This window comes from Lemur catta, chromosome 12 (genome assembly GCF_020740605.2).
Source record: "Lemur catta isolate mLemCat1 chromosome 12, mLemCat1.pri, whole genome shotgun sequence".
NCBI lineage: Eukaryota > Metazoa > Chordata > Mammalia > Primates > Lemuridae > Lemur > Lemur catta.
The window spans coordinates 31,243,441-31,269,612 of record NC_059139.1 but is presented as its reverse complement, the minus strand read 5'-3'; the positions used below and the strand labels follow the sequence as shown (position 1 = coordinate 31,269,612).

Here is a 26,172-nt window from a genome sequence, read left to right as displayed (position 1 = left end):
ACCCAGGTGAAAATAGTACTGGGGGCTGAAACTAGTTCAGGAGACACCAGGTGAGGTGAATGTGAATTCTTGCTTGGCTGCAGGACTTCTCAGTGCCTTTATGCTGATGTGCATTGGGAATCTGCAAGGCAGGAAGGGCGATGAACTGCAGTTTCTCCAAACTGACTTTATCCTAATGTCATTCCTCAGTGGGAGGTCTAGGGGCATTACTACTCTGCTGAACACAGTTAAGGAAATGCTGGTCTAGAATTGTAGAAACCACAGTGCTCTCAGGTCTCTGCACAAGGGGCCGTACCATGTAATGTCAAGAGTCTTTGGGGAGTCAGGGAGGTAAGGCCCAAGGTCTCCCCGGCAGTTGTGGGGCTCTGCCCACCCTCCTGGGCAGTGTATTCACTGTCGATGATCCTGGCCAAACCGAAGTCATCGATTTTGCAACACAAGGTCTCAGACACCAGGATGTTGGCCGCCCGTAGGTCGCGGTGGATAGAATTCATGTGCTCAGTGTACGCCATCCCTTCGGCGGTCTGGGCTGACATGTCAATCAGTCTCGGGAGGGACAATCTGCCACCGTTGTCTGTCTTCAGGAAGTCCAGCAGGCACCCTCTGGCCATGTACTTGGTGACAATATAGGTGGGCTCCTTGGTGACCACGGCGTAGAGCCAGACCAGACTCTCATGCTGCAGAGTCTTCCTCAGGTTGGCCTCGCCCAGGAAGGCTTCCGGAGACATCGTTCCCTCCTTCAAGGTCTCGATGGCCACTTTCACATTGTTTCTGTAGTAGCCTGTCCAGACTTCACCAAACTGCCCCGATCTGAGTATCCTGACCAGCCTGAGAGACTGTCGGGGGATCTCCCACTCGTCCTGGGCCCAGGGGTTTTGAGGAGTGAGGATCATGCAGGGCACGGTCAGCCTCTGGCACAAACCATCCCCTTTCTTGCAGTAGTGCTGGACCAGGGCCTGGAGCGAGAGGAAGGTGACCCGGGGGAGATGTATTAGCCCCTTTCCTCCAGGGAGTGGATCTTATAATGCTTGAGTATTTCCCCCTGGGCGGTGACATCCTTCACAGATGGGGAGAAGGCACCTTTGCTGGTTTCACTCTCTCTGATGAGAAAGGAGCCAGCCTCTCACACAAAGGCGCACTTCTCATGTCTGGCGCTAGTCCAACAAACCCAAGACTGACAGAGGCCCTGCACTTGCCACCCCAGAAAATATCTCATCTCCAAAGAACGATTCCTAGGGTAACGGTTGAAAAGTGCTCCCACATTTGAAACAGTGGTGAAAGGATGGTGAAATAACACTGAAAACAATCATATCTTCAAAGGCTGTGGTGCCAGGAATGGGAAATACCAAGTTACCTGGGCCTCAGCAGAGGTTTCTCTGTGAAAAGAATCATAGGCTTAAGGATGCAGAGACCAACCTTGTCACTATTACGGTGAAAAACGCTATGGAAATGGCACATAATTACCAACATACTAGTTATTTCAAAAGTGTCAGGATGAAATCTGAAGTACGATCCACACATTTCCCATCTCAGGCAAATATGCACTTACCATCTCTGGAGGTAAAGAAATCAAACCCAGGGCTGACAGAATCCCCACACTTACACCCGACACAGAAATCTCAACGACCAGGAAGGATTCTTACGCTAATGCCCGAAACCCGCTCTGGTTCTCAAAATGATGGTGAAACCACAGTGGAATAATACTTAACAGAACACTTTCTTTATAGTCTCTAGTACCAAGTATTGGAAATGCCAAGTTTACTGGGCCTCAGCCTGCTTTCGTCTGTGAAAACTATCCTATGCTTAAGGATGCAGAGACCAACCTTATGACAATCATGGTGAAAAGTACTAGGGAAAAATACCAAATAGTTTTCAACCTAGGGGTTATTTCAAAAGTTGTGCCACACACCTCTTGGAAAGATTGAGTGACTTTGGCCTAGCCTTCGATTGGTCTGGAGAAGGAATCGCCGTTCCTAGCTGATGAATCAAATCATTCTGAAAGGAATGGTGAAAAGTGCGGATCCTGTTTCAGTCTTTAGATTGTAACAGGATCCGCACTATTCACCTCTCACACAAAGGCTCTCTTCTCATGTTTGGTGCTAGTCCAACAAACCCAGGACTGACAGAGGCCCTGTCCTTCCCACCCTAGAAAAATATCTCATCTCCAAAGAAGGATTCTTATGATAACGGTTGAAAAGTGTTCGCGTTCTTGAAACAGTGGTGAAAGGATGGTGAAATAATACTGAAAACAATCGTATCTTCAAAGGCTCTGGTGCCAGGTATGGGAAATACCAAGTTACCTGGGCCTCAGTAGAGTTTTCTCTGCGAAAAACATCATAGGCTTCAGGATGCAGAGACCAACCTTATCACTATTATGGTGAGAAGCTCTATGGAAATGGCAAATAATTACCAACATACTGGTTATTTCAAAAGTGTCAGGATGAAATCTGAAGCACGATCCACACTTTTCCCATCTCACGCAAATATGCACTTACCAACTCTGGAGGTAAACAAATCAAAGGCAGGGCTGACAGAAGCCCTGCACTTACACCCCACCCAGAAATCTAAACTACCAGGCAGGATTCTTATGCTAATGCGTGAAACCTGCTCTGGTTCTGAAAATAATGGTGAAACCACAGTGGAATAATACTTAACAGAACACTTTCTTTATAGTCTCTAGTTCCAACTATTGGAAATGCCAAGTTTACTGGCCCTCAGCATGTTTTTGTCTGTGAAAACTATCATAGGCTTAAGGATGCAGAGACCAAACTTATGACAATTATGGTGAAAAATGCTATGAAAAAATACCACATAATTCTCAACCTAGCGGTTATTTCAAAAGTTGTGCCACACACCTCTTGGAAAGATCGAGTTACTTTGACCTAGTCTTCGATTGATCTGGAGAAGGAATCGCCATTCCTAGCTGATGAATCAAATGATTCTGAAAAGAACAGTGAAAAGTGCGGATCCTGTTACAGTCTTTGACCAGCAGAAGCCAGGGAGCTCCTGTGCCGCTTTTTCATGCACTCCCCCTCATCTGTGGTAGGGGAAAGTGGAGGATACCCAGAAAAGAGTCCGGAGGATTCCTCAACCTGTGGTGAGCCTCCTCTGCCCCCTCATCCTCCAGGAGATGTGTTAGGGAATAAAGCAGAGGGGAGCTGTGGGGACACAAGAGCGTGCCACAGTGAAAGCAAATGTTTACCACAAACACAAACAGACAAATCAAACAGAAAAATAGCCTTCCCAAGCAAAGTTCCAAACTGAACACTCTCAAGAGTATTCTTCCAGACAGGTCTACTACTCTCTGTCCAAACCGGGAGAACTCTCTCCAAGGCAAGACTTTCCTTATGAGGAAAGATGACCAAGACCAAGGAAGGGCTATGATGCCTCCAAAAGAGGCCAACAAATCTGGAGAAAGGAGGGGGAAGGGTGCTGGGTGTACTTAGAATGCTCACCAAAGCTATTTTTCCAGTCCCAGAAGCCATTTCTCTGCTGAAAAAAAAAAAAATGTTTTAAGTGCCGTGGGTTGACATTGTCTCACCAACAGAGATGGTGCCGGGGATGGCCTGAAGTTCAAAAGGACTGTGTGGGCATGAGAAGCCACCAAATCACAGGCAAGTGCCCACAAGGGTGATCCCAGATGAGTCCCCAGATTTATTACCTCCCAACCAGGTCCCTTGCCCACTGTCCAATAAAGGTCTGAGATAGCAGGAGTTGCAGCAGAGAAAGAGTAATATCTGAAAGCACCAGGCGAGGGGATGGGAGAAATTTCTCAGATCGATCTCTCTGAGAATTTGGGGGCTAAGGTTTCTAAAGGTGGTTTGGCAAACAAAGGACTAGGGAATTGGGTCTGCTGATTGGCTGGGGATAAACTCATAGGGTTGGGAAGCAAAAAATTATCTTCTTGGTAAACAGGAGTTCCTGGCTAGGGGGTCACAGGACTTGTTGGATCAGCTCCCACACATGGCCACTGGTCCAGTTTATGTTAGTTGATCCTCCCCAAATGCAGAGTCTGGAAAATATCTCTAAGATCAGTTGTAGGTTTTACAATAGTGATGTTGTCTATAGAAGTGGTTGGGGAAGTCACAAATCTTGCACCTGTCAAGGATACATGACACTTAAGCAGTAAGCAGTTACAGCGGTAGGAAACCTAGGGAATAATGGCTGGTTAACTTTTAGCTATATCTAAACTTCTATGGAAATCACTATTCCTGCTTTATGCCCTTACATTATTTTAATATATGGCGTTTCATTACTTCTTTTAGAAGTTTGAGCAGACTTGATTCCTCACTTTTGAAAATGAGTATTGATTATAGAGTTTTGCCCACAACCAGGTGTTCACTTTGAAGAGCCTGCAGAGGACTTTTTGCCAGTTGACCACTTCCCTTAGGCCAAAAGTGATTGCCCTTCAGGCTAGTTTAATGGACTAGTCTTTGTTTTTCTGAAGTTGTTTTTAAAAAGAACTTTCTTAGAGATAATTTCCTTTGGTAGCAAGGTGAATTTCAAAGAAGGAAACAGAGATTTGGATTAAATTGGAAAGAGTTTACAACCATAATTTGATATTTCTACCATTTTAATTCCCCAAGATTAGGAAACATCATTAAAATATGATGAGAATTAAGGGTGGATTCCAGACTAAAAAGAGCTTCCTAGATTATCATCTTTCCCCCATATTTTTTTATGCTCAATATTTTTTGGTGTAATCATTGTTTTACAGGCCGTCAGACTGAAAACTTCAGTGCTATACTTAACTTTTTGCACTCCTACTTTCTCCATCCACCTCTAATTGGTTGCCAACTTATGCTACTTCATGGTACTTTAAATCTCTGTACTACCATTTATTAGCTGTATGAAACATAAAAATCACTACTGTCAGCCCATGCATATAATAAAGTGTGATAGTAAAATTCATTCTCAGAAAATAGAATGAATGGCATTGGAATAATCTTAAAAATGTACAGAGATTTTAGAAATCTTACTTTAGCCACTTGAACTCTTTGTTTTAAAAATAGTCTACATAGATATTAACCTGTATTTTCCACACACACACAATAATGAGAGATAAAGTTTATATGCCAGTGCTGGTGGAGAATAAAGGGAAGTGAAGTAGAAAAGGACAGAAAGCAAATATTAATAAAGGATAGTGCTTGCCAAGTTGACCAAGATTCTACCAATAGAAAGACTTGTTGCTTGGTCATAAGGTATGTCTTTAGAAAGTCCTTGTGGAATCCTTGAAACCTTGAATAGCCCCTCTTCTTATCTCTTGTCTCCCATTGGTCAAAGCCAACTCTCCGGCACATATAAGTTATGTTATCCAGCCCTCTCAAGCTCCTCCAGGCAGCTACATTGAATTCCAGGGACTGGAATTGCTTCACTTCCCACTATGGTGGATGAGAAGGAGCCTGTGAGGAAGTGTGACTCTTGCCCACAGGAAAGCCAAAACAGCTAATAGTATCAGGACATGAGGCAATACAGGTAAAGACCAGGGCTCCTCAAGCCCAAGGGAATCTGGGAGGAGCATGAACTGTGTTGGGTACAACAGCAATTTAAGAGTGTATTATTTTTGACATGTTTGTGATGCAGTAATCTGAATTTTGTGAAAATACCAGGCTGTATCATTATTGTTCATTAAATACCAGAAGCAGGTAGAGAAAAAATTAAGTATGTAGAATCTAAGTATAATGTAAGAAATAACAATGGATGTTGGAGGAAGGCAAAAGAAACAGAAAACAGGTTAGTAGTTCATGGTTTACCATGAAGCAGAGAAACACTTTCTGAATGCTTGTTACCAGTTACCGTAGGAGAATGCATTTAAGCAGAAGACAAACGTGAACGTGATACTTCACCATATTTAAAGGCATCATTGTTGGGACAATGAAGATGTTGAAATATCAATAAAGTATCCTGCAGAAATATTGTCATAAGGTGCCTATGTGTTATAAGGAAGATAATCTGCAGACTTACAAAGAATCACTTCAGTGATTCAATACTTTTCTCTGTTTTGATCAACCCAGTGAAAATCAGGACTTTTTATTTTTTGTTTTTAATGCTGCTATATGTCATTTAATAGCAGAAACTTAAGTTTAGGACCACCTACTTGATGTTTAAAACTAACATTTTTCAAGGCAATTGATAAAACAACATCCATGGGGCTTAGTAACTTAGGTTATAAGAACAAAAAAGAATCAGTTTTATAGTGAGTATAAAATAAAACCATATTTTTCTGAGTTGAATATTGTGTAGAATCATTGCAAACTCAGTTCATAAATATTAATAGGTCTGTCATTGTATATATATATGTGTATATGTACACACATACATCATTTCCTCATTTGCATGTATATATGCAAAGACAATGTGAATTAATACAGAGTAGCTGCTTAGCTTTTAAAATATTATATAAATGGAAAACTAAAAACCATTCAAACTAGATCAATTGCACACAATATATAAAATAATCTACATTTATTTGAAAGCTAATATGTATAAAATAATGAAGTAGGCTTCAAATGCAAAAACGAAAGTCATAAATTAGTATGGCTCTCCTCAAAATACTTACGGAAATTTAAAAAAAAATACCAAGTAGACTTGTCTACATTGGAAAAAGGATCCTAATATTTAAAATATATATGTGTTGAATACCACTAAATTTAAGAACATTTTTGGAGAGAGTATGGCATATTTTTTTTATAAAATGAGAGTACTCATTTTAGTATTTTAAAGCTACATTTATAAACACATTATTCACTTATTGCTAGCAATAGTAGCAGGGGTATATTTCTGTTATTATTTATAGTTGTGTGTTCAGCAGTTTATCAGTACAATTTTTTCATACGGTTTTGTGCTGTAGGCCTTCCTTTGTGAACTGTGCTTGTTAGGAGTGTCATTGGAAAGTGAAAATAGACCTTTCTAAATCAGAAATACAGGGAACAAGGTCAATATACATTTTTATTGAGATGATATCAACTCACATTCATGAATGGGGAAAAGAATAAAATGGTGAAATGAGGTTAAATTTAGAGGAGCTAAACTTGTTCAGGCTCTCGGGCAGAACTTGTCTGTCTTCCCAGTCAACCTTAGTTACTAAACACATGTCCTCATATTTGTGAAAAATATCTCATTTCACTTTATTACATATTCTGAAATTCTAGTTGGATTTCTGCTCATTCAAACTGTATTTATTGAATGCCTAAAATATGTCAGGCATCCTACTAAGTGCTGCAAAGGATAATAGGATGACTATGATATGCACCCTTGACCTTCAGAGATTTAACTTTCAGCGTGTTGCGGGAAGTACATGTGATTCCCAGGGGGTAGTTTAGAAACAGTCACATTCTGGAGTCCTCCACGTTATGGATTCACCATATGAATTTTGAGGTAGACAATTCAACTCATAACACCTATTATTTATTCTATATTTAGTAGTTAGCAATCTACTTTAAGAAAAATTTTCCCTTTTCCATGTATTTATATTTATATGTATACCTATATATTATGCATGAATATGTGTATATTTTCTCTGTATAGACTCATAAATTCTTTTTAAATGAGTGATTTTTAGTCCATTATTGTTATTATTCACTGTTTTGCTCAAACTGTTCACATGGGGATACTTTCAAGTAGACTCTTGTGTCATTTTTACATGACCCCCTAATTTGTTGTAACCTTCTTATTTTGGGAACAAAAATGTATTCCAGGCTCATCTTACACATCCCCTGCCATAGAGTTAGCCACTTCTCCAAGGAATCTTGATTCATTTTAGTGGGTAATGGCTTTTAGAGACTAAGTCATATATTCTTAAGCACTATATGAAAACCTTGTCAAAGCACAAAAAAATAGAATTAGTGCAAATATAATTAAATATTGATTAGGTAAATACATATTATAATAAGGCCAGATTTATTGAAACATGGGATTCAAGTGGGAAAATGATAAAAGACATCTATCGTGATGAAAAAATACTAAGAAAAAAATCTGGATAAAATAACTTGAGGGTAGCGAGGGATGTAGTTTTTTAAATGCAAACCTTAAGAAGTGCAGAATAACCCAAGATATTCACCGTGTGTATCTAGGATATAGAACTGAAGGGTACACTCTTTCTAATTGCTCCCCTTTTTGGGCCTCTGAGTCTTCAGAAAGATTCCTAATCTACTTTCTTGGTAAATCAAGTTATAAAAGACCTTTAGAGTAATGCTCAACATTCAGGACTAAAATGAGAGAATAAATTCAAATACTGCTAGATGAATCGAGAATATTGCTGACATAAGTTGTTAATAATGAAAATACTGACCAGCAAAGAAACTCACTAATGTAGGATCTGTCTGAAAGCATATTGATTCTTGAGTACATTAATCCGTTACAGAGAAGAATTAATGTCAAAGAGTGAGTCATGGGCCAAAATATAAGATACTTTCAAAAGCATTTTCAAAGCTTACAGTGTACTCATCTGCAGCAACCCCTGGTTGTTAAACAATTCAGATGCTCTCTATAAATCTGATCCCATGACGCATCAAGGAGAAGAAAATACTTTAAAAAAAAACTTCATTCCCCTTCACCTTTTTGAGACAGGAAAGTACCATTGAGTTCTCTGGGAGGGAGTAATTTATTATTTAATATAATGATACCTTAAAAGAGAATTACATACTTTAAGATTATAATAGCTCTCATTTATTATACCAAGCATTGTCCATTTGTATTGTTGCATTGAATTTTTATTACCACTATATTAGACAACTATTATTATTTCTATTTTGTAGTTGTGGAAACTCAGTTCTAGAAGTATGAAGTAGTTTTATGATTATCAAATATCTCTTAAGATACAGATCAAGAATTCAAAAGGGAGAGACTTGACTCAAAAATCTGTGCATGTCATGATTCTGCACCACTTTCTCTCATAACATTTAGTTATTTATCAAGGGCATAAAAATGATCAAAACTAAGTTACTATTCTGGAAAGTTCAATTTGTTTGATCACTACATTGATATGCTATTAAAGTAAGTACCAGTTATTAAAATACTATCAGTGACTTCTACTTCCAAGAACATGTTTTACCTATTCCTCCCTCAAAGAATAGCTAAAAGCCCTGGATGTTATATAAAACAGAAACAAGACTCTGAAGGGTGAAAAGAAGTATGAAGAATGGCTAGGGATCTCAAAACCTGAGCAATGGCATAGGGGTGGGTTCTGTGGGTTTTCTTTTTTTTCTCTTTTTCCCTTATATATCCTAGTTTGGGTGCTGGAGAAGGTGGCAACCTAGAAACACCAACGGGCATGGGGTGGGTGTTGGGAAGCTCAAGAAAAGTCTGCTCTCCCTAGTGAAAGTGGGGGAAAAGCACTAGCCCAGCAAGGCAGAAAACTTTTAGATAGCAACTGCTCTATTCTAGTTAAACACCACAAAAAAATACTTCAGTTCCACCCCTACTCCAATCAGCAAAAGCCAAATGGGGAACCTGGATTTAAACCTTTCCCAGGCTGTAGTGAAATGCCGCAAACCCTCCATAGGATGTTGTTAGAGAAGTCCAATGGGGAGTTGGACTTTCATCCTGGCCAGGAGGTAATGAGATCCCATACTCAATGGTGTCAGTGAAGACTAACTGAGTAGTCTCTAATTCAATTATACAACAATAAGTACCAACACTAGGATATTTAAAGGATTTACAAAATCAGGCTATTCCACTGTGTCAAACGAAGAAAGCTATGAGTCCCTATGATAAATAACTAATTAGATATTCAAAGACCTTCTTGAACTATTGTAAGCAGAAGTTTTAAAATTTTTATATAAAAATGCCTTAGATTTCAACATTTTTGGGAAAAAAGCCACAAAAATATGCCAAACAATTATAATTTCTTTTACCTAAGTTTTTGAAAGTGTATATCACTGTGCTAAAAAAAAAAGTATAATCTAATAATGTAGATTCATGTTCAATCTATATGTAACTCAAGTAAGGCTATTATTTCTTTAAATAAAAATAACAAAGAAATAAGTACCTTTTAACATAATGTGTTGCTTGCTGTTCTTTTTCCATATTAAAAAATATAAATACAAGTTGCAAATGAAGTAAGTACCTTTTAGCATAATGCGTTGTGGGAGTATTTCACTTCCTATTGCCTCAGATTTCTCCATATTGTTTTTGTTGTGAGAATTTTTCCATCTTATACAAATTGTATCTTTTTAATTCTTTCTTTTTACAATATTTTCTTCATTAGATTAAAGTTTTTTTTGTTTTTTTTTTTTTTTTTTTGAGACAGAGTCTTGCTTTGTTGCCCAGGCTAGAGTGAGTGCCGTGGCATCAGCCTAGCTCACAGCAACCTCAAACTCCTGGGCTTAAGCTATCCTACTGCCTCAGCCTCCCGAGTAGCTGGGATTACAGGCATGCACCACCATGCTCAGCTAATTCTTTTCTATATATATATATTTTTTAGTTGGCCAGATAATTTCTTCCTATTTTTAGTAGAGATGGGGTCTCGCTCTTGCTCAGGCTGGTCTCGAACTCCTGACCTTGAGCGATCCACCCGCCTCGGCCTCCCAGAGTGCTAGGATTACAGGCGTGAGCCACCACGCCCGGCCTTAGATTAAAGTTTTAATATTTTAATAGTTTGGATTTTTATTTTATTTTTTTCAAGAGTTAGAATCTGTATTTTTAATATTAAACCTTCATTCTTTTATAATTGCAAAATAATGAAGTTTACTATGTAGAAGGCTAGCTGGTTGTCTCAAAAAAGAATCTCTTTGTGGCCACTTGGCTGCTAAAAGATTCATTATTATATTAACATCTACCTTAATGATTTTGTTGGTGCCAGCTTACTAAATTGTTAGGATTTAGTTTGTGACAGTGACAATCACATACTTGTAAGAACTATCGTAATTCTTCTGAAGCTTGGTGAAGACTGTCTAACTTAGTTGAATTTAAGACCTCACTAAATTCACTGCCATTTTTGCTTTTCTGTAGGCAAAAATAATTCCTTGCAGCTTTGTGAAATTGTTGTAAGAACAAATTCTTCTCAGAGTAGAATAATTTTTGCAACTTTCTTAAATTTGCCAGTTTTCACATATCAGGTAGAGAATTTAATACTTAGCCTTTTTTTAATAAGTATATTTGTTGGAGATACGGTCCATACTTTATAATTGTTTGATATTGCTTTTAAATTTCTTCTAAGCTATAGGTGTTTTTTTCCTCTCCTTCCTTCCTACCCTTATTCTCCACCATCCTTTCCCCTTACCCCCCAGTAATTTATCTGTTGGAAAAACTAGGCTGTTTCTCATACAGAATGTCCTATAATCCGAATTTTGCTCACTCCATACAATTGCATTGCTTAACATGTTCTGTTGTCCCATATCTTTCCTGTAAATTGCTTAGTCAGATTCAAGTTTGAATTTTTTTAAAAAAACAAAAAACCTGCATTTGGCTTGTAGTAGATTTTACCTAGAGGCCTGCAATACCTGGTTGTTTCTCATTTTGCAATGCTAGCAGCTATTGAGGATCATTAAATATATTCTTTTTTTTAAAATTAGGGGCTGCAAAATGAAGATATTCTAATTACATAATTCCTTCTCTGTTTATTAGCTGGAATATTTCTACAAAGAAAAACATCCTCTGATCAACTATTTTGTTACCTGTGGGTATAGTTTTTATGGAAAAGGAAGAATAAACGCTAGATTCTGTCTTATATTTACTAAAAATCAAAGTTTAACTGATTGAAACACCCATGGATTCTTTATAAATTGAGAAAAAGGAAATTCTGAATATGATTTTCCTTTTCCTCTAGATAAAAAAAATAAAGTTTTTAACCAAAATTCTAAAAGCAGACCAAACAAGGTGATACCAAGTGGATTTCAGAATTGTCTAAAAGAGAAAACTCATTTTCATTATCAATTATACTATTGGTGATTCTGCTCTATGAGTTTGAACCAGCATTTTGTTTGGAGATGAAGCAGTACTATGGTGCCTTTCACAAAATGGTTATCAAACTTTACATCAAGCACAATAAAAAAAACTAATATTTCTTTTTCTAAGACTTCTCATATTTCACTTTAAAAATTTAGTTAAAAATAATTTGTTCATTTTAAGAAGTTTGTTAGTATCCTCGGGCTTTTTGGTTAGATAGCAGTGTTTTTTATGTCTTAGATAAATGACAGTACTTCTTTACCTGGGATAAAGCATAAATCTTACACCATTGATGCTACATGAATAAAATTAATCATTTGTAATCACTGTAATTTTGAGGCATGTCAGCCCAAGTGCAGTGATAACAAAGATTACAAATGCTTACAAGTCAATCTCAGTCTTTTTCGTATATATGTTTTAGAGAAGCAAACATTAAACATTAAGAAATAAAAAGCTATTTGCTAAAGGAGTTTTGCAATGATCATCCAAAGATTTTTCAACTTTCCACCTCAGAATACAATATATAATCTCAAACATAATTGTATTTTCTACTTATATTATCCATGACCATCAAAACTGCAAAACAAGTTTATTTGTATTCAGAACCTCAGTAGTTTGAAAACGGTGTATAGTTATTTGTCTTTTTTATTTACAAAGATTGGATCTAATGTGTATGCCAAATTGAGGTATAGTATATAAAGTCTTATAAAGGATTTTATTTAAGCTGTATAATAAATTGTTTTACTACTAGCAGCTATGACTTCAGAGTATTCAGAAGTATGCACTGCTATTTGGATAGAAAAACTAGTTATTCATATTTGTGTGTGTGTGTGTGTGCATGTAACAAACACATAAAAGCCATTGTACAAATCAGAAAGCTTACATACCTACTCTACCCTTTAGCACCAGGTCAAAAGGACTTTTAGCTCAGTCTCTGAGGATTTCTTTCTATTACAAATATGAAAGTGGGATGTAAAAAAAAAGGTCTAAAATTTAATAATAATAAAAAAGCTACCCAAGACTGCGTTGTGCCTGATGGCTCCAGAGAGTAGAAAGAGATTATGTTAAAGCATAAATGGAGCTTTAACATTTTTAAATCCAGAAGGTCTAATCTAATCTAATCCTTTTCAATCCAATTTTTTAAAATGCAGCCTAGACATCAGATTAAAGCATGTGCTTTGCTTTCTAGGCCATTTTAAACAGACTCAGCATCTGTGCTTCTGACCTTCCATGTAGCATTTTCAAAGAAAGTGATTTAGAAGAAACAAAAATAGAATCAATAGTGTGTGTGTATGTATACATGTGTGTATATACTTGTGTGTATATGTATGATTTTGCTAAAATTAATAAAAGAATTATTACTACATATTTCTAAATGAACAAAAATGGCCAATAAGGTTGGAAGACAATTTGTAAAGATAATATTTTGCACTGTGATTCAGTAGCTTCTGCTTCACCACCATGCTTGGTGTCGGTTGCTGCTCCAATTCATCTCATGTCTACTTTCCACTGGAGCACTAGAGGCCTACACATGGTTTAGCAGAGCTGGCTCCACTTTCAGCTATTTCCAGTTTGCTTGAATTATCCTTTATGTGGAAGCTACTGCTGGGTTAATTACCTTTAATTCGTTTTCTTGCAATCCCCCAGCCAACACAGATCCAGAGACTTCAGAGGCTCACTCATCAGGCCTTCTTCTGCACTGCAGCATAGTCTTTAAAAACAGCCTATTGCTCTCTCCTTGCATCTTTCCATGTTCATTACCGAAAAAAAGAACAAAACCTTTGCCCCATGTCAATTCTTAGGTTTGTCCTAAAAACCTTCTTTGCTCAATTTGGAATGAAGATACATTTACTTGAATAAATAAACTCCTAGGATTCCCTATCACCCTTTCTTGTGTTGTGATTTATTACTACTTTTAAGTCCACTGTTTTTTATGATTTAGCACTAAAATAATTTACCTAGTTGAAGTTTGTATTTTATACTTGTTACCTCCTCTTGCAGCATATTGTGAAACTGCTATTTCTAAAAGATATATTTGCTCAAATTTGGATATTTGAAAGGACCAGGGTGATCCTCTCGCTAAAGATTTGAGGTACCGTCTGAAAATAATTGAACAGCCTGTCAACAGCCATTCACTGGTTATGGAATAAGTACAAATCTCCCATTTCAAAGTCTGAGTCTAGACCTACGAAATATAATCTGTAATTAGGGGCTTTCATAGTGCTTTGTTCATTCTGCTAATACTGACTTCATACAGTATTGTGTTCAGTTAGATACATGTTGATTTCATCTACAACTTTGCTATTCAAACTGTGACCTGCAAGCTGTGGCATCACCCAGGGTCAAAACAGTAAAGCAGAATCTCAGACTCCACCTCAGATCTACTGAATAAGCAATCAGCGTCTTAACGAGATCCCCAGGCAAATCATAGGCATGTTAAAGTTTAAAAAACAGTGTTCTAAAGCACCGTCAACTTGAAGACAGCAAACAGTACACCATCAATACCTGTGTGTTGAACTGGATTTTAGTAACCAAACCACATAATTTCTATACAGTCATATCCCCATGTCCCAGTTCAAATTTCTGGGTTAAAAAAATGTGTGTGTGTGTGTGTGTGTGTGTGTGTGTGTGTGTGTGTCTAGATATATAATTTAAAGATAGATTTAAGTATAATTTAGAAGAAATAATTCAGCAAAATGTTCAATATAATAATATGATATATTATATTCAATATAATGTCAATAATATGTATATAAATATAATAATAAATAAAGCAAGTAAAATGTAATAAAGAAAACTCTACAGAGTTCAACTGGTTTCCTACTTATTTCCGTGCATCTGTGGAACATACCTTTGACTCTGTACATTAGAGCAGCATAGAAGGAGAGTAACCAATGTGACAAAATTGTTAGGTATTTGTCCTACTGTCTTGATTCTTTCCAGACAGGTAACTGTCTCACAAAAAGACATAATCAAAATGTCCAATACGTTTTCTGCTCTATTTAAATTCAGATTCCAAATTGTTCAAGTTTGTATTAAAATAGTTTCAACATTTCCCTTTTTAAAAACATTTATTTTTAATACACTCTCATCATTTCACAGTACATCAACATAGGCAAATGAGCTCCATATCTGCCTCCACCTAAATAAGCTGCAGACTCTCCACATCCAAATCAGAGCTCTCCAACCTCTTCTGAAAGGTACCACCACTCTCCAGCACCCCTGCCTGCCACCAGCTACACATCTGGAGGTCAATTTAGATCCTTTACTCTCTCTTTTTCTTACCCCAAACATACAGTACTATCCAAGACCTGCTATTCCTTGACTGTTTCTTGCTGACAGAGTGATCACTCAAAAGAGTGCCTCTGAGCTTAGCACTCTATGGCTTAGCATAGCCCTTGGCTTTTCATAGCTTCTGGGACAAAATTAAATTTCCTGCCCTTGGTCTATAGGACTCTCTTTAAACTGCTCTGGCCCTCTACCCTCTTTCTCCTGGCCCCATTCCCTTATATATCCAAGTGTCCACTCATTATAAATTACTAGAAGTTTTCCAAATATTCTGTGCTTATCCTCTCCTGTGTGCTTTAGTCATACTGACCCCTCTGTAGAGTTAGAAATAGCAAAGAGACACTTGAAAGAACCGTCAGCCCCCCTGGCTTCCTCCTCCAGCATGCTCACGGACTAGTTGTATGCTCAGGCCAGTTTATTAATTTGCACTTATAAAGTGAGGATAATAAATATATCTCAGAGAGCGTGTAGAGATAGTTTGGAAAATACATATAAATTACTTTGTATGGTAAGCATTTGGTATATTTTGATAGCATAATTATTGTTATTACAGTCTAAAATTCAGGTTTGGTACCATATGTTTTGGGAAGTTTTCTTCCCTCTTAATCTAAACTAGAATTCTCATAGCTTCCAGAGCATGCCTTTATTTAATATTTATTACAGTGTATTTTAATAATTTACTCTCTTTTCTGTCTCTCCTTACACTAAACTATTTGAGAGGACTGTGCCTTTCATTTTTCCTGTACATCTCAGTATAGTGTGCCTGAGAATAAAAACTCAGTAACGACTGGTTACTCTGTATTGTCAGTAAAGCCTCAAAATTGTGTTACATAAAGATTTAGTGGAGCACTGACTGAATTGTAAATCATAAAATATATAATTTAATTTTAGGGTACATAAACTTTTTTTCCAAAATATGTTTTATAAATTTTATAACGTTAGATGCACTTTGATAGAGTGAAAAAATATGTATATTACTAATAATATTAACATTATTTAATTTTAATGTTTGATTTTTATTATTTCTATCTTGAACAAATTGACATTCATTTAAAAACATTTGGAATAGCCAAATGCATATTAAGTTGGCCAAAGTTTAATTATGTGTTATATGCTATTGTGTAAAATATCTGAAATGAATGACCATAGGATGAATTTATCTTATAATGCTACAAAGTTAATAGCTTGAAGAATTTTAACCCATCATCTATATACAAAATATTATTGAAAAAAAATAGAGACTATTCTCTGTTGGTATCTAATTGAGAATCCATTGCAGTTTTAGTGTAGATTTTACATCTCTAATAGAGGTAATAAAGAACATGGTCTGTCCTTTAGTTTACTGTGAGTAGCCTCTCTATTGCCATGGGAGACAAATATCAAAATCAATTATGTGTGTGAAAACAATTTTAAAAATTAGTGTTAAAAAATGGTTAATTTCTTGCAAACGGTTTTCATTTATTCACAGAGAACACGAAACACTGGGGGATCTTTGGTCTATCTATAAAATATGTCTAGCAATAATCTATCTATTTATCTATTCTGAGGAACTATGAAGAGAGATACACAAGAACCAAAATAAGTATTTATTTCTCATCTTTTAACAATAGTGCCTATGGGAAAATTGTGTTGGTTGTCTGGGAGGTAGAGGGGAGGGAAAGAAGACTTCAAAGAGAAAAAATGTCTAGACAAAAGAGAAAACTGTATTTTCTGGCTCGTAATTATAACTCAAAATAAGCAAGCAGAAAAAAAGTAGGGCCTTTCTCTCTTAAAAGACCTGTGGGATAAAATCTTTGAAGCAGTATGTAAACTCTGTTCCAATAAGTGCTCATACATGAAAAAGTTGGTTAGAAGACATTGAGAATGGTAAAAATGCCAGTCATCTATGACTAGAAACATCTACAGATTAATTTTCATGCATTTTCTTAAGGTATAGATGCCCAGAAAAAAATCAAAGTAATATGAGAAATAAAAATATTGTGACCCTTGGAGAACATCTTTGCACACTTGTACCCAAAGCACCTACATTTCCACTGGCAGCCTGACAACACTCCAAACTGCCATCTATTAATTAACTCAGCTGTCAAATTTTCCCTCTGACTCTATTTGCCACCTGCACCACCTGCTGCCAGGCAGACGACAATAAAATGTAAAGTTAAACTCCTGAAGAAGATTTTAAATTGTCGCTGGTTACAAGAAAACAATACTATGTTGTTTAACTAGAAAATACTCCCAGGTAGGAATATCCTGAGGTCACTGCACAGCTGACTTGGGAAATCACAGCCAAATGCTGAAATCATTGTGGTTCCCTTCACTTTAGGTTCTACTATTTTTACCATATGAAAAAAATCAGGGACTTATCTAACATGGAAAAACAAAAAAGCACATTTCTTTAGGTATAGTTTAGATATGATGCTTGAAGAAAAAAATACATAACCATCCCCTGGCTCTTGCATGGTGCTTTACTGGAATTGAAAGCTAGAAATGAATAATTGTTGAACATTCAGGACATGAAGAAAAATTAAGTTTGCACTGTGACTGAACTTCCCTTAAAGATTCTCTAGGTAAATTTATATTCTTTGTTTCAGCAAGCAGACCTCATCAAACAACTGATCTCAAAGTGGAAACGATCCAAAGTGACTCTTACTTCCTTGGTCGTAAGTTAAAGATGTTTACTTTTCACAGTGCAGACACAAAGGAGGAAGATTTGGCCAAACCTGAAAAAAAATCACCTTTGCTTTGCTAAACCAAAAGGCTTAGACTGAGAAGAGAGGGCTTGAGAAATCAAAGAGTAAACAGAGATTACTGCTGCATCACTTGGCCAGGATTTTAATTCCCTCCACCTAATGAGGAAGGTAACCAACCACACCTGCGAGGCTTTGGCAGTGGAGTGGGGTTGGCTCTGAAGTCAAGTGGAGAATGTGGTTTAGAAGTGAAACTTTGGAAATTGGGGGATTTTCATGAGAAACTTACTATAATTTGGTTTTCTTTTTAATAGTTTCTTTATGGGGTTTGACCACTTGGTCAGTGCTGTAGGCAGAAGATACGTACACGTAGTTCCACGTTGAGAATAAAGCAGAGATGGCAACCCACGGAAGCAAGATGGCAGAAGGGTTGTTACCCTCACTGACTCAGCTGGCAGCTCTGGGGATGGGAAAGTTTGTGGGGAGAGCTAGTCTTTCAATCTGAGGAAGGACATTGAAGGATTGTGGAGGGGACCAATTCTTACTCCAGGAGGAATGCAGGCTTCACTCATTATACGTGGGAGAGAAATAGCAAAAGTGAAATGTAAACCACATTTTAAACTACAGTCCATTACACTCTATGTAGGAGGCAAGCAGAAGAAAATTATTTATCTTAGAAATAAAGTTGTGACAGAAAAATATCTGAAATAGATTTATAAAGAAAACCAATAATGACTAACATGTATTGAGTGCTCACTACATGCTGAACATTTTGCTAAGAATTTTGGATGCACCAATTCATTTAATCCTCCTAACAACACCTGATTATCCCTATTATAAAAACAAGAAAACTGAGGCTCAGAGAAGCTTGCCAGCTGGACTGATATCACATATCATTTGTTATAGCAGAGTTAGAACTTAAATTCAGTGAGGCCAGGTTGTTAACCACTATACCATACTTCTATGCCAAAGCATGCTCCTATTCTTCTCTCACCAGACATTATTTCTGTTTTTACTTTACTTGGTTTATTGTACTTATAAAATGGGAAGGATTCTAGGTGATCACCCCATAAAGGGAAACCATAAAAAATAATCAAATAGAATATCCTCCTAAGTGGATGAATCAGGGTCAGAAAAATCATTGGACAGGTCAGCCTATTGGTTAATAGTCTGGGCTGTGGAATTCTGACTTCTATATATACTTAGGAGCAATATTACTTAACTTTTCTAACCCACTGTTTTTTCATCTTTAAATGTGAGTGATGGTGTTATAAATCTTACAGGATCTTTTTGCATGTATGTAAAGCACTTAGTACAGTGTTTGTGAGTAGTAATTATAAGGGGTCCAGCAAATGAAAGTCATGAATATGTTGGTTACCAGAGCTCTACACAACAGCTAAGAGTTTGAGAAAATTATTGGAGGGTAGTACCCTCAAACAGCAATGACTAGACTAGACTAGAGGCTAGACTGACCCTTGGAGAACATCTTTGCACACTTGTACCCAAAGCACATACATAAATTCATAGTAGAGTTGGACTGCCTTCAGGTAATGGGTTGGGATTTGGAACCTTGTGAAACTCCATATGCACCAGTCCTTGGCTGCTATGGACTGGGAAGTTTTAACCCCCCAGGCATTTTGGATGAGATGCTTCCTGTCAGCTAAGGGCAATTGTTTGGAGAAAGTAAGGTGTAAGCATTCTTAGCAGCTGGCAGGTGAGTGAAGTACTGAGGAAAGGAGACCTTGGGAGGGCAACAACAGCCCCTACCAGAGGAAGCTGCTGAAATTTACTCAAGAAATTGCAATAGTAAACAGGAAGAGATTCAAGAACAAGCTGCCTATGGGGAAAGAAAATGGCAACAGTGTGTCATTGTAGGGGAATACAAGCTTATCATCTTAGAAAAGCTGGTATAACAATAGTATGTCACCCAGAGGATATAAGATTCCACAGACATACAGGGCCAATGGTTGCTGGAGAAAGAAATGAACTGTATGGCAGCTTAGCACCTTGATGTATATGGGTGTGTGGAGGTCAGGGCAGGGTGGTGGTGGATTATGAAGTTCAGCAGGGAAGGCATAGCCAGAAAGAAAACAACAACAGTCTATAAAACACAGTTCTGGGAGAATTTAAATTTCCAATTACCTGAATTTTACCAAGTAAAATTATATTTTTAGAACCAAGATATTTGAACATAATTGTATATTTAGAGCCTTGATGTTATAAGGTGGAGGCAAGGTAAAGGAATTGGAAAGAGGATGCCCTAGAAGATGTTATAGTCAAGGAAACTAAACTTAAGCTAGATATCAAAGATAGAATCTCAACTTTACACTTTTCAGTCTCCTTAATGGCTGAGTTCTGTGACTTTTATTTCATTTTATTATCATCATTATTTTTTTGAATTCTCCTTAGGTTTCTTTTCTGAAAATCCCATTTTGTTAGGATTTGTCCATACTCTGTCCAAGGACACATAAGAATATAGTGCCTGTTTGGGGGCATATGAAGAGATTGAGGTTTATCTGACAAATCCTAGGAGGTGAAGGAGTTAATGGAGGAGTATTAGTCAGAATGTGGGCATTGAGAGCAGAGTTGGGGCACTAGAACTCATGGTATCCTTTTTGCCTGGCTCCTTCTTGCACTTACTTTTTCCTCTTGTTCCAACTTAGATGCCAATCAGAAATATCTAGAAAAGCATTGCAAAATAACCATCTATAGTTTTTTTTTTTTTGGATTCTAGTAAATTTTATACAATATAAAGACTAGGTCACTTTGATTACTGTGATCACTTCCTAACTCTCTGCTTTCAGCATTACCATCTCTAGCCTTCTTAAATGTGCTTGCTGAAACACAACTTACATTGTGTTCTGTTTAAAGCATTTTAGTGGCTCCTTATGCCCTGGGTTTCCCTCTGACCTCATCTCTCACTGTTCTGTGTCTTATTCACTCACCTTTAGACACATTGTGCTTCCCAGCTCTTCAGTCCAGGCCATCGTATGTGCTGCTCACTCTGCCTGGAAAGCCTGTCTTCACTTTTTCACTTGGCTAATACTCACTTTTCGTGAGTGACTTGGCACAATGTCACCTCTTCTGGAAAGCCTTTTTGAACCACTTCCCCAAGGCTGAATGATGACACTTAACCTCCTAGACCTCCCTGCCATCTTGACTATCACACTTTCTTATAATTTCATCCTTACCTGCCTGTCTCCCTAACTCTAAAATTCTTGAGATTATAACTTAGTTACACTTCAGTTCCAACATTCTAACACATCAAAGGCCTTGAATAGATGTTTGAATGAAAGACTGCTTCATCACACTTGTATTCATAGAAAAACTTGCCTAAATCAAACACAATTTCTTAGGACATATTGTAGGCAAGTTATGTTAAATAATTTCATTTTTACTAATTGAATTACTGCTGGGTAGCTTAATAATTGGAGAAACTGTCTTCTAAGCAGATATCATTCTTGTATAAAAGTTTCTTATGGGAGTACACAGTGCTTGGGGGAAACAAGTGCAGATGTATAGCTATATAACTTTATCCTAACTTCACTAATGTAGTTTTAGGATTTTTTCTCTTTTTGTGAAACATGTTATTGGTATTTTGATTCTTGAAATAATTTTGATAATCCAGTTGGTTCGATCTATCTCATAGCATCAATGAGGTCAAAGATACAGTAGACAAATAAACTTGACCCAGAATAATTCTCCCCTTGGACTTATTTATTGTTTCTATAAACTAGCAGACACACACCAAATATCACATACCAAAAATCACATCAAATATCAGAAATACGGCAACATACACAGTGCAGTCAGGAGAAGTAAAGTGATTTTGAGAGGACTACTGAAATGTAGTTATTCATTCAATTTTTTATAACTTACATTGCTCCAAAAATTATTAACAATAGAGGAAATGGATTAACAATGAAATAAGATAAATGTATTATAAGAAGAAAAAATGATCAAAGAGAAAAGTGAAAAGCAAGATGAAGCTAAGAGTGAGATTATGTGAGAAGCACAGATAAAGTACAAAGCACAAGTTGTAATCTTTCACATATCAATACCAAGTATGAATTTGTTTTGAGTAGAGGGTTATCTGAGAAAAATATATACACCTGCTTCATCTTACTTAGTCATTCTGTCTCCTAACAGCTCAGCAATAGAGAATCCAGCATAGCATGGTCAACTCTTCCCAAACTTCATTCTATAAACCCTGAAAAGTTCTTTCTTGCTGAATGGAGAGGGTTGCTCAGTCAAGCAAAAACAGCATGTTGAACTGTGGTCTCCCTAGCTACCTTGGAAGGACAACATTGTAGGCAGGTCTTATTAGTGAGGAAGGAATGTCAGGTTTTAATGACAGTGCTTTTTACTACCTGAATTCCACACACTTTGAGGTCCACCTCAACTTCACTTTTAGACTCTGCTTGGCTACCATCCTTAGAACCACTATGGCTGTTTGCAGAAGGTCCACAACTTGTTTGTATCCTCAAAACCTCTGCTTTCCCTGTGTTTACTTTTGATAATGTGTGGTAAATGTGGCATAGCAAAAGTACACACTGCCTATAAAATCCACTTCCTTCTTGCCCTGCAAATTTATGCTCAAGAGGGTTTAGACTTACCACCTTCTTATTGGAACCACATACATAATTGGCAGTTATTTCTTTTCTTGCAATTAACAATGATCTGAAAAATCTCATGCTCCCAGAATCTAAAATTTGTATTTAATATAGTCCAGTTCTTAACTACCTTACAGGAAGTGAAGGGATGCCATAAATTGCTCAAATTAATCATGGTCCCCACACCTGGGGAAAAGTGTAGTTGAAACACTTGAGCCATAAAACCAGATGGTACACTTGTTTATATAAGCTGTTTGCCTAGAAACTGAACCAGATTTGTAAACATTAAATCAATATTTGAGGGTTAGGTGCCAGCTGTTTTTCAGGATGCCGTTAAGTGACTGGAGCTCATCAGCAGGTCTCAAATAAGATGCATCTTTCAGCCTGGCCACTGGACGTACATTCCTCTGTTTCACAGCAGCCATGTGAACATTTCATCCATCTCCGTAGGACTCAACAAACCTAACACAGATTGTCACCACACTGCCATGATTTCTTCTTAAGAGTTTTATTCATTTAGTGCTGGCAATAACTAACTAATGGACTGACAGTTTATTTGCTTGGCATCCCTGCTTAAATGCTCATTGACTAGTGATTCACTTTGCCTTGCATGCGGTTTTGGTTTAATTTGCCATTTTACTGTTGCCAGGGACCCCAGTGGTTTACACTTGCCATGGACCAATAAACTTTTTTATAATTGTAGAGATCTGTTTTTCTCCTCAATGCCACATGGCAGAGGGACCTTAAAAGCAAATTAATAATAAGAGCAAGTAAATGAGCAATTTTATCAAATTATTTGTTTGGGAACAGCTGAAATCAATATGTTAAATTTAATTCCAACAAGCAATAAAAAGGTTGTTTCTATGATTCCTAACCTGTCAAACCAAACATTTCGGCAAAAGGTGATGTGGTTTTCAAGTTTCATGTTTACTTCCATTAAACTTGAAAGCAGTTCCACAGAGATCTCATGTATATATTTTCTGTCCTATTAAATGGAAACTGTATGGATAAAACAAGAAGTTAATGTTTACAGGAAGGTCTTGTTCAGAGTAGGGAGACAGACTCAGTAACTCTATATCTTTTTAACACACTATATTCCATGAAGATAAAATTGGAAGTCAGAATTACTCAGGTTTTTTGCCGTTTAATAAATTGTTAGTTATATCAGTAAGTCACTTAACCCCTCAAAGTGCATTTCTTCATTTAAAAATTGGCAAAACCTCCTGCACATTTTATGAGGATTGATTAAAACATATGTGAAAATCCAGTAAACTATGGTGAGTTAGGCAATAAATTATTATTACTATTATTCATGTCATAATTTAAATGCTTTAAATATGTAGTTTTAAAACACATGCTAAGACCCAACCTCAATAATATATAATAAATTTATATTTGGAAAGCTGACTATATTTAGAATGCCAGAACTACAAAGAAGAATTGGTACCCATATTGTAGAAATTATTTCATAACATCAAGAAGGAAGGAATCCCCCCAATTTATTCTATGAAGCCAGTATCACCTTGATACCAAAGCCAGGAAAACACCCAATGAAAAAAGAAAACTACAGACCAATATCATTTATGAATATAGATGCAAAAATTCTCAGTAATTCTAGCAAACCAAATTCAGCTGCACATCAAAAAAATAATCCACCAGGACCAAGTGGGCTTAATTCCAGGAATGCAAGGATAGTTTAACATACATAATTCCATAAATGTGATTCACCACATAAACAGAAGCAAAAACTAAGACCATATGATCATCTCAATAGATGCAGAAAAAGCATTTGACAAAATTCTGCAGCCTTTTATGATAAGAACTCTCAACAAAATAGGCATACATGGAACATACCTCAAAATTGTAAAAGCTATTAATATATATGAGAAATCTGCAGTCAGCATCAGACTGAACAGGGAAAAATTGAAAGCATTCCCACTTAGAACTGGAACTAGTCAAAGTTGCCCATAGTCACCACTTTTATTCAACATAGTGCTAGATGTCCTTGCCATAAACATTCAGGTGCAGATATCTTTATTATAAAATGTCTTTCTTTCCTTTGGGTAGATGCCTAATAGTGCTATTGCTGGATCAAGTGGTATTTCTATTTTTAGCTCTTTGAGGTATCTCCAAATTATTTTCCACAGAGGTTGCACTAATTTGCAGTTCCACCAGCAGTGTAAGAGTGTTCCTATCTCTCCACATCCTCACCAGCATTAAGATCATATTGTTTATAAACAAGGATAGTTTGATTTTTTCTTTTCCAATTTTGATGCCTTTATTTCTTTCTCTTGTCTAGTTGCTCTGGCTAAAACTTCTAGTACTATTCAACATGTATAATTATTTGACAAATTTGGTCTTACATGTAATAAATGAAAAAGTGTGATAAAATTTAAAGTCTCTATAACTTAGACTTATTCAATGATAATTTTGATACAAACTCTTGTTATATTGCTATTGTTTGTTCACTGTTTGTCATGAGGGAATTTTATGATACACCTCAGACTTCAAAATACATTCAGGTTTACAATTTTTGCTAAGATTATTTTGTATCTCTTTTTTCTCAAACTTGTCCACAAGTATCTTTTTTCTCCTCTTTCTACAGCAACATAACCAATGAAACAATTTAATATAACTCTCTGCTAAGAGAGATTTAAAATAATATAACTCTCTCAATATGTCTTTATGTAGTTGCCCAATTTATGTTCAATAGTTTTGTGGAGTAATCAAATACTTTTTCAGGAAGGAAGGTACAATAAGGGAGGTATCTGAAATTAAATGTGAATAAAGTAAGCACCTTTCTAAATGGAGCAGCTTGCTGTTTAGAAAAATATATCTTTTAAGACAATTACACTGTTTTCTCAGCAACTCTTTTGGAAAATTAGACAGAAAAGAACCTTAGAGACAATCTATTTATTTTTCCTTATTTGGTTTTTGAGAAAACTAAGATATTTTGTTATTGTTTTAATTTAACTGTGATTAACTTCTCTGTGTAGTCAATAATCAATTGTTCTTCATAGCCCAACTGATTTGAAATGTGGCTTGACAAAGATCCCTTTATACACTTGAAGAATATTGATGACCCAAAGGAGTTTTTGATTATTTGGATTATATTGATTGATATACCTTGAATTAGAAATTAAAAGCTCAAAAATTGTTTATTAATTAAAGTGACACAAATAACTCACTATATGATAACATAATTTTTTATAAAATATAACTACATTTTCATAAAAGAGAAAAAAGTTGAGTTTTAAAGCTATTTGCAAATCTCTTTAATGTCTAATTTAATGGAAGAGTGTTGGATACTTGTATGTGCTTCAATTTGTTGGAAAAATCCCCATTGTACACTTGTGAAAGAATAAAAGCAAAAAATAAAAAATGTTATTTCAGTGTTATTATGAAGATAATTTTGATATCATGGACTTGATAAAATGATCTTAGGGACCAGATCATTCTTTGAGACTGCTACCTTAGAGTATTCATTTAATAACAAATGTAACTATGGTGAAGGAAAGAAAAACTTCATGTATGCCAACTAAGTTATGTAATCTAGACAGAAAATTCATGACATTTAGCCCACTGTAATGTACTGATTCCAAAAGCAAGATGAACTCACGAGTTTTTATTTAAGTTAGAGAGAATGGGATAAAAATAATTGACATCACTGGAAGATCCTTGACAGAATCAGTGCTCTAAAT

The 26,172-nt window shown here is 36.4% G+C and overlaps 1 protein-coding gene across 1 annotated transcript; it reads right to left on the bottom strand.

Moving 5' to 3' along the window:
• Positions 1 to 269: 269 nt before the first annotated feature.
• Positions 270 to 20,845, bottom strand: LOC123648150 (tyrosine-protein kinase Blk-like). Its single transcript, XM_045565873.1, is given in 3 exon segments — positions 270 to 985; positions 988 to 1,120; positions 20,804 to 20,845. Coding segments are annotated over 3 exon segments (891 nt in total).
• Between the last annotated feature and the right edge of the window lie 5,327 nt (positions 20,846 to 26,172).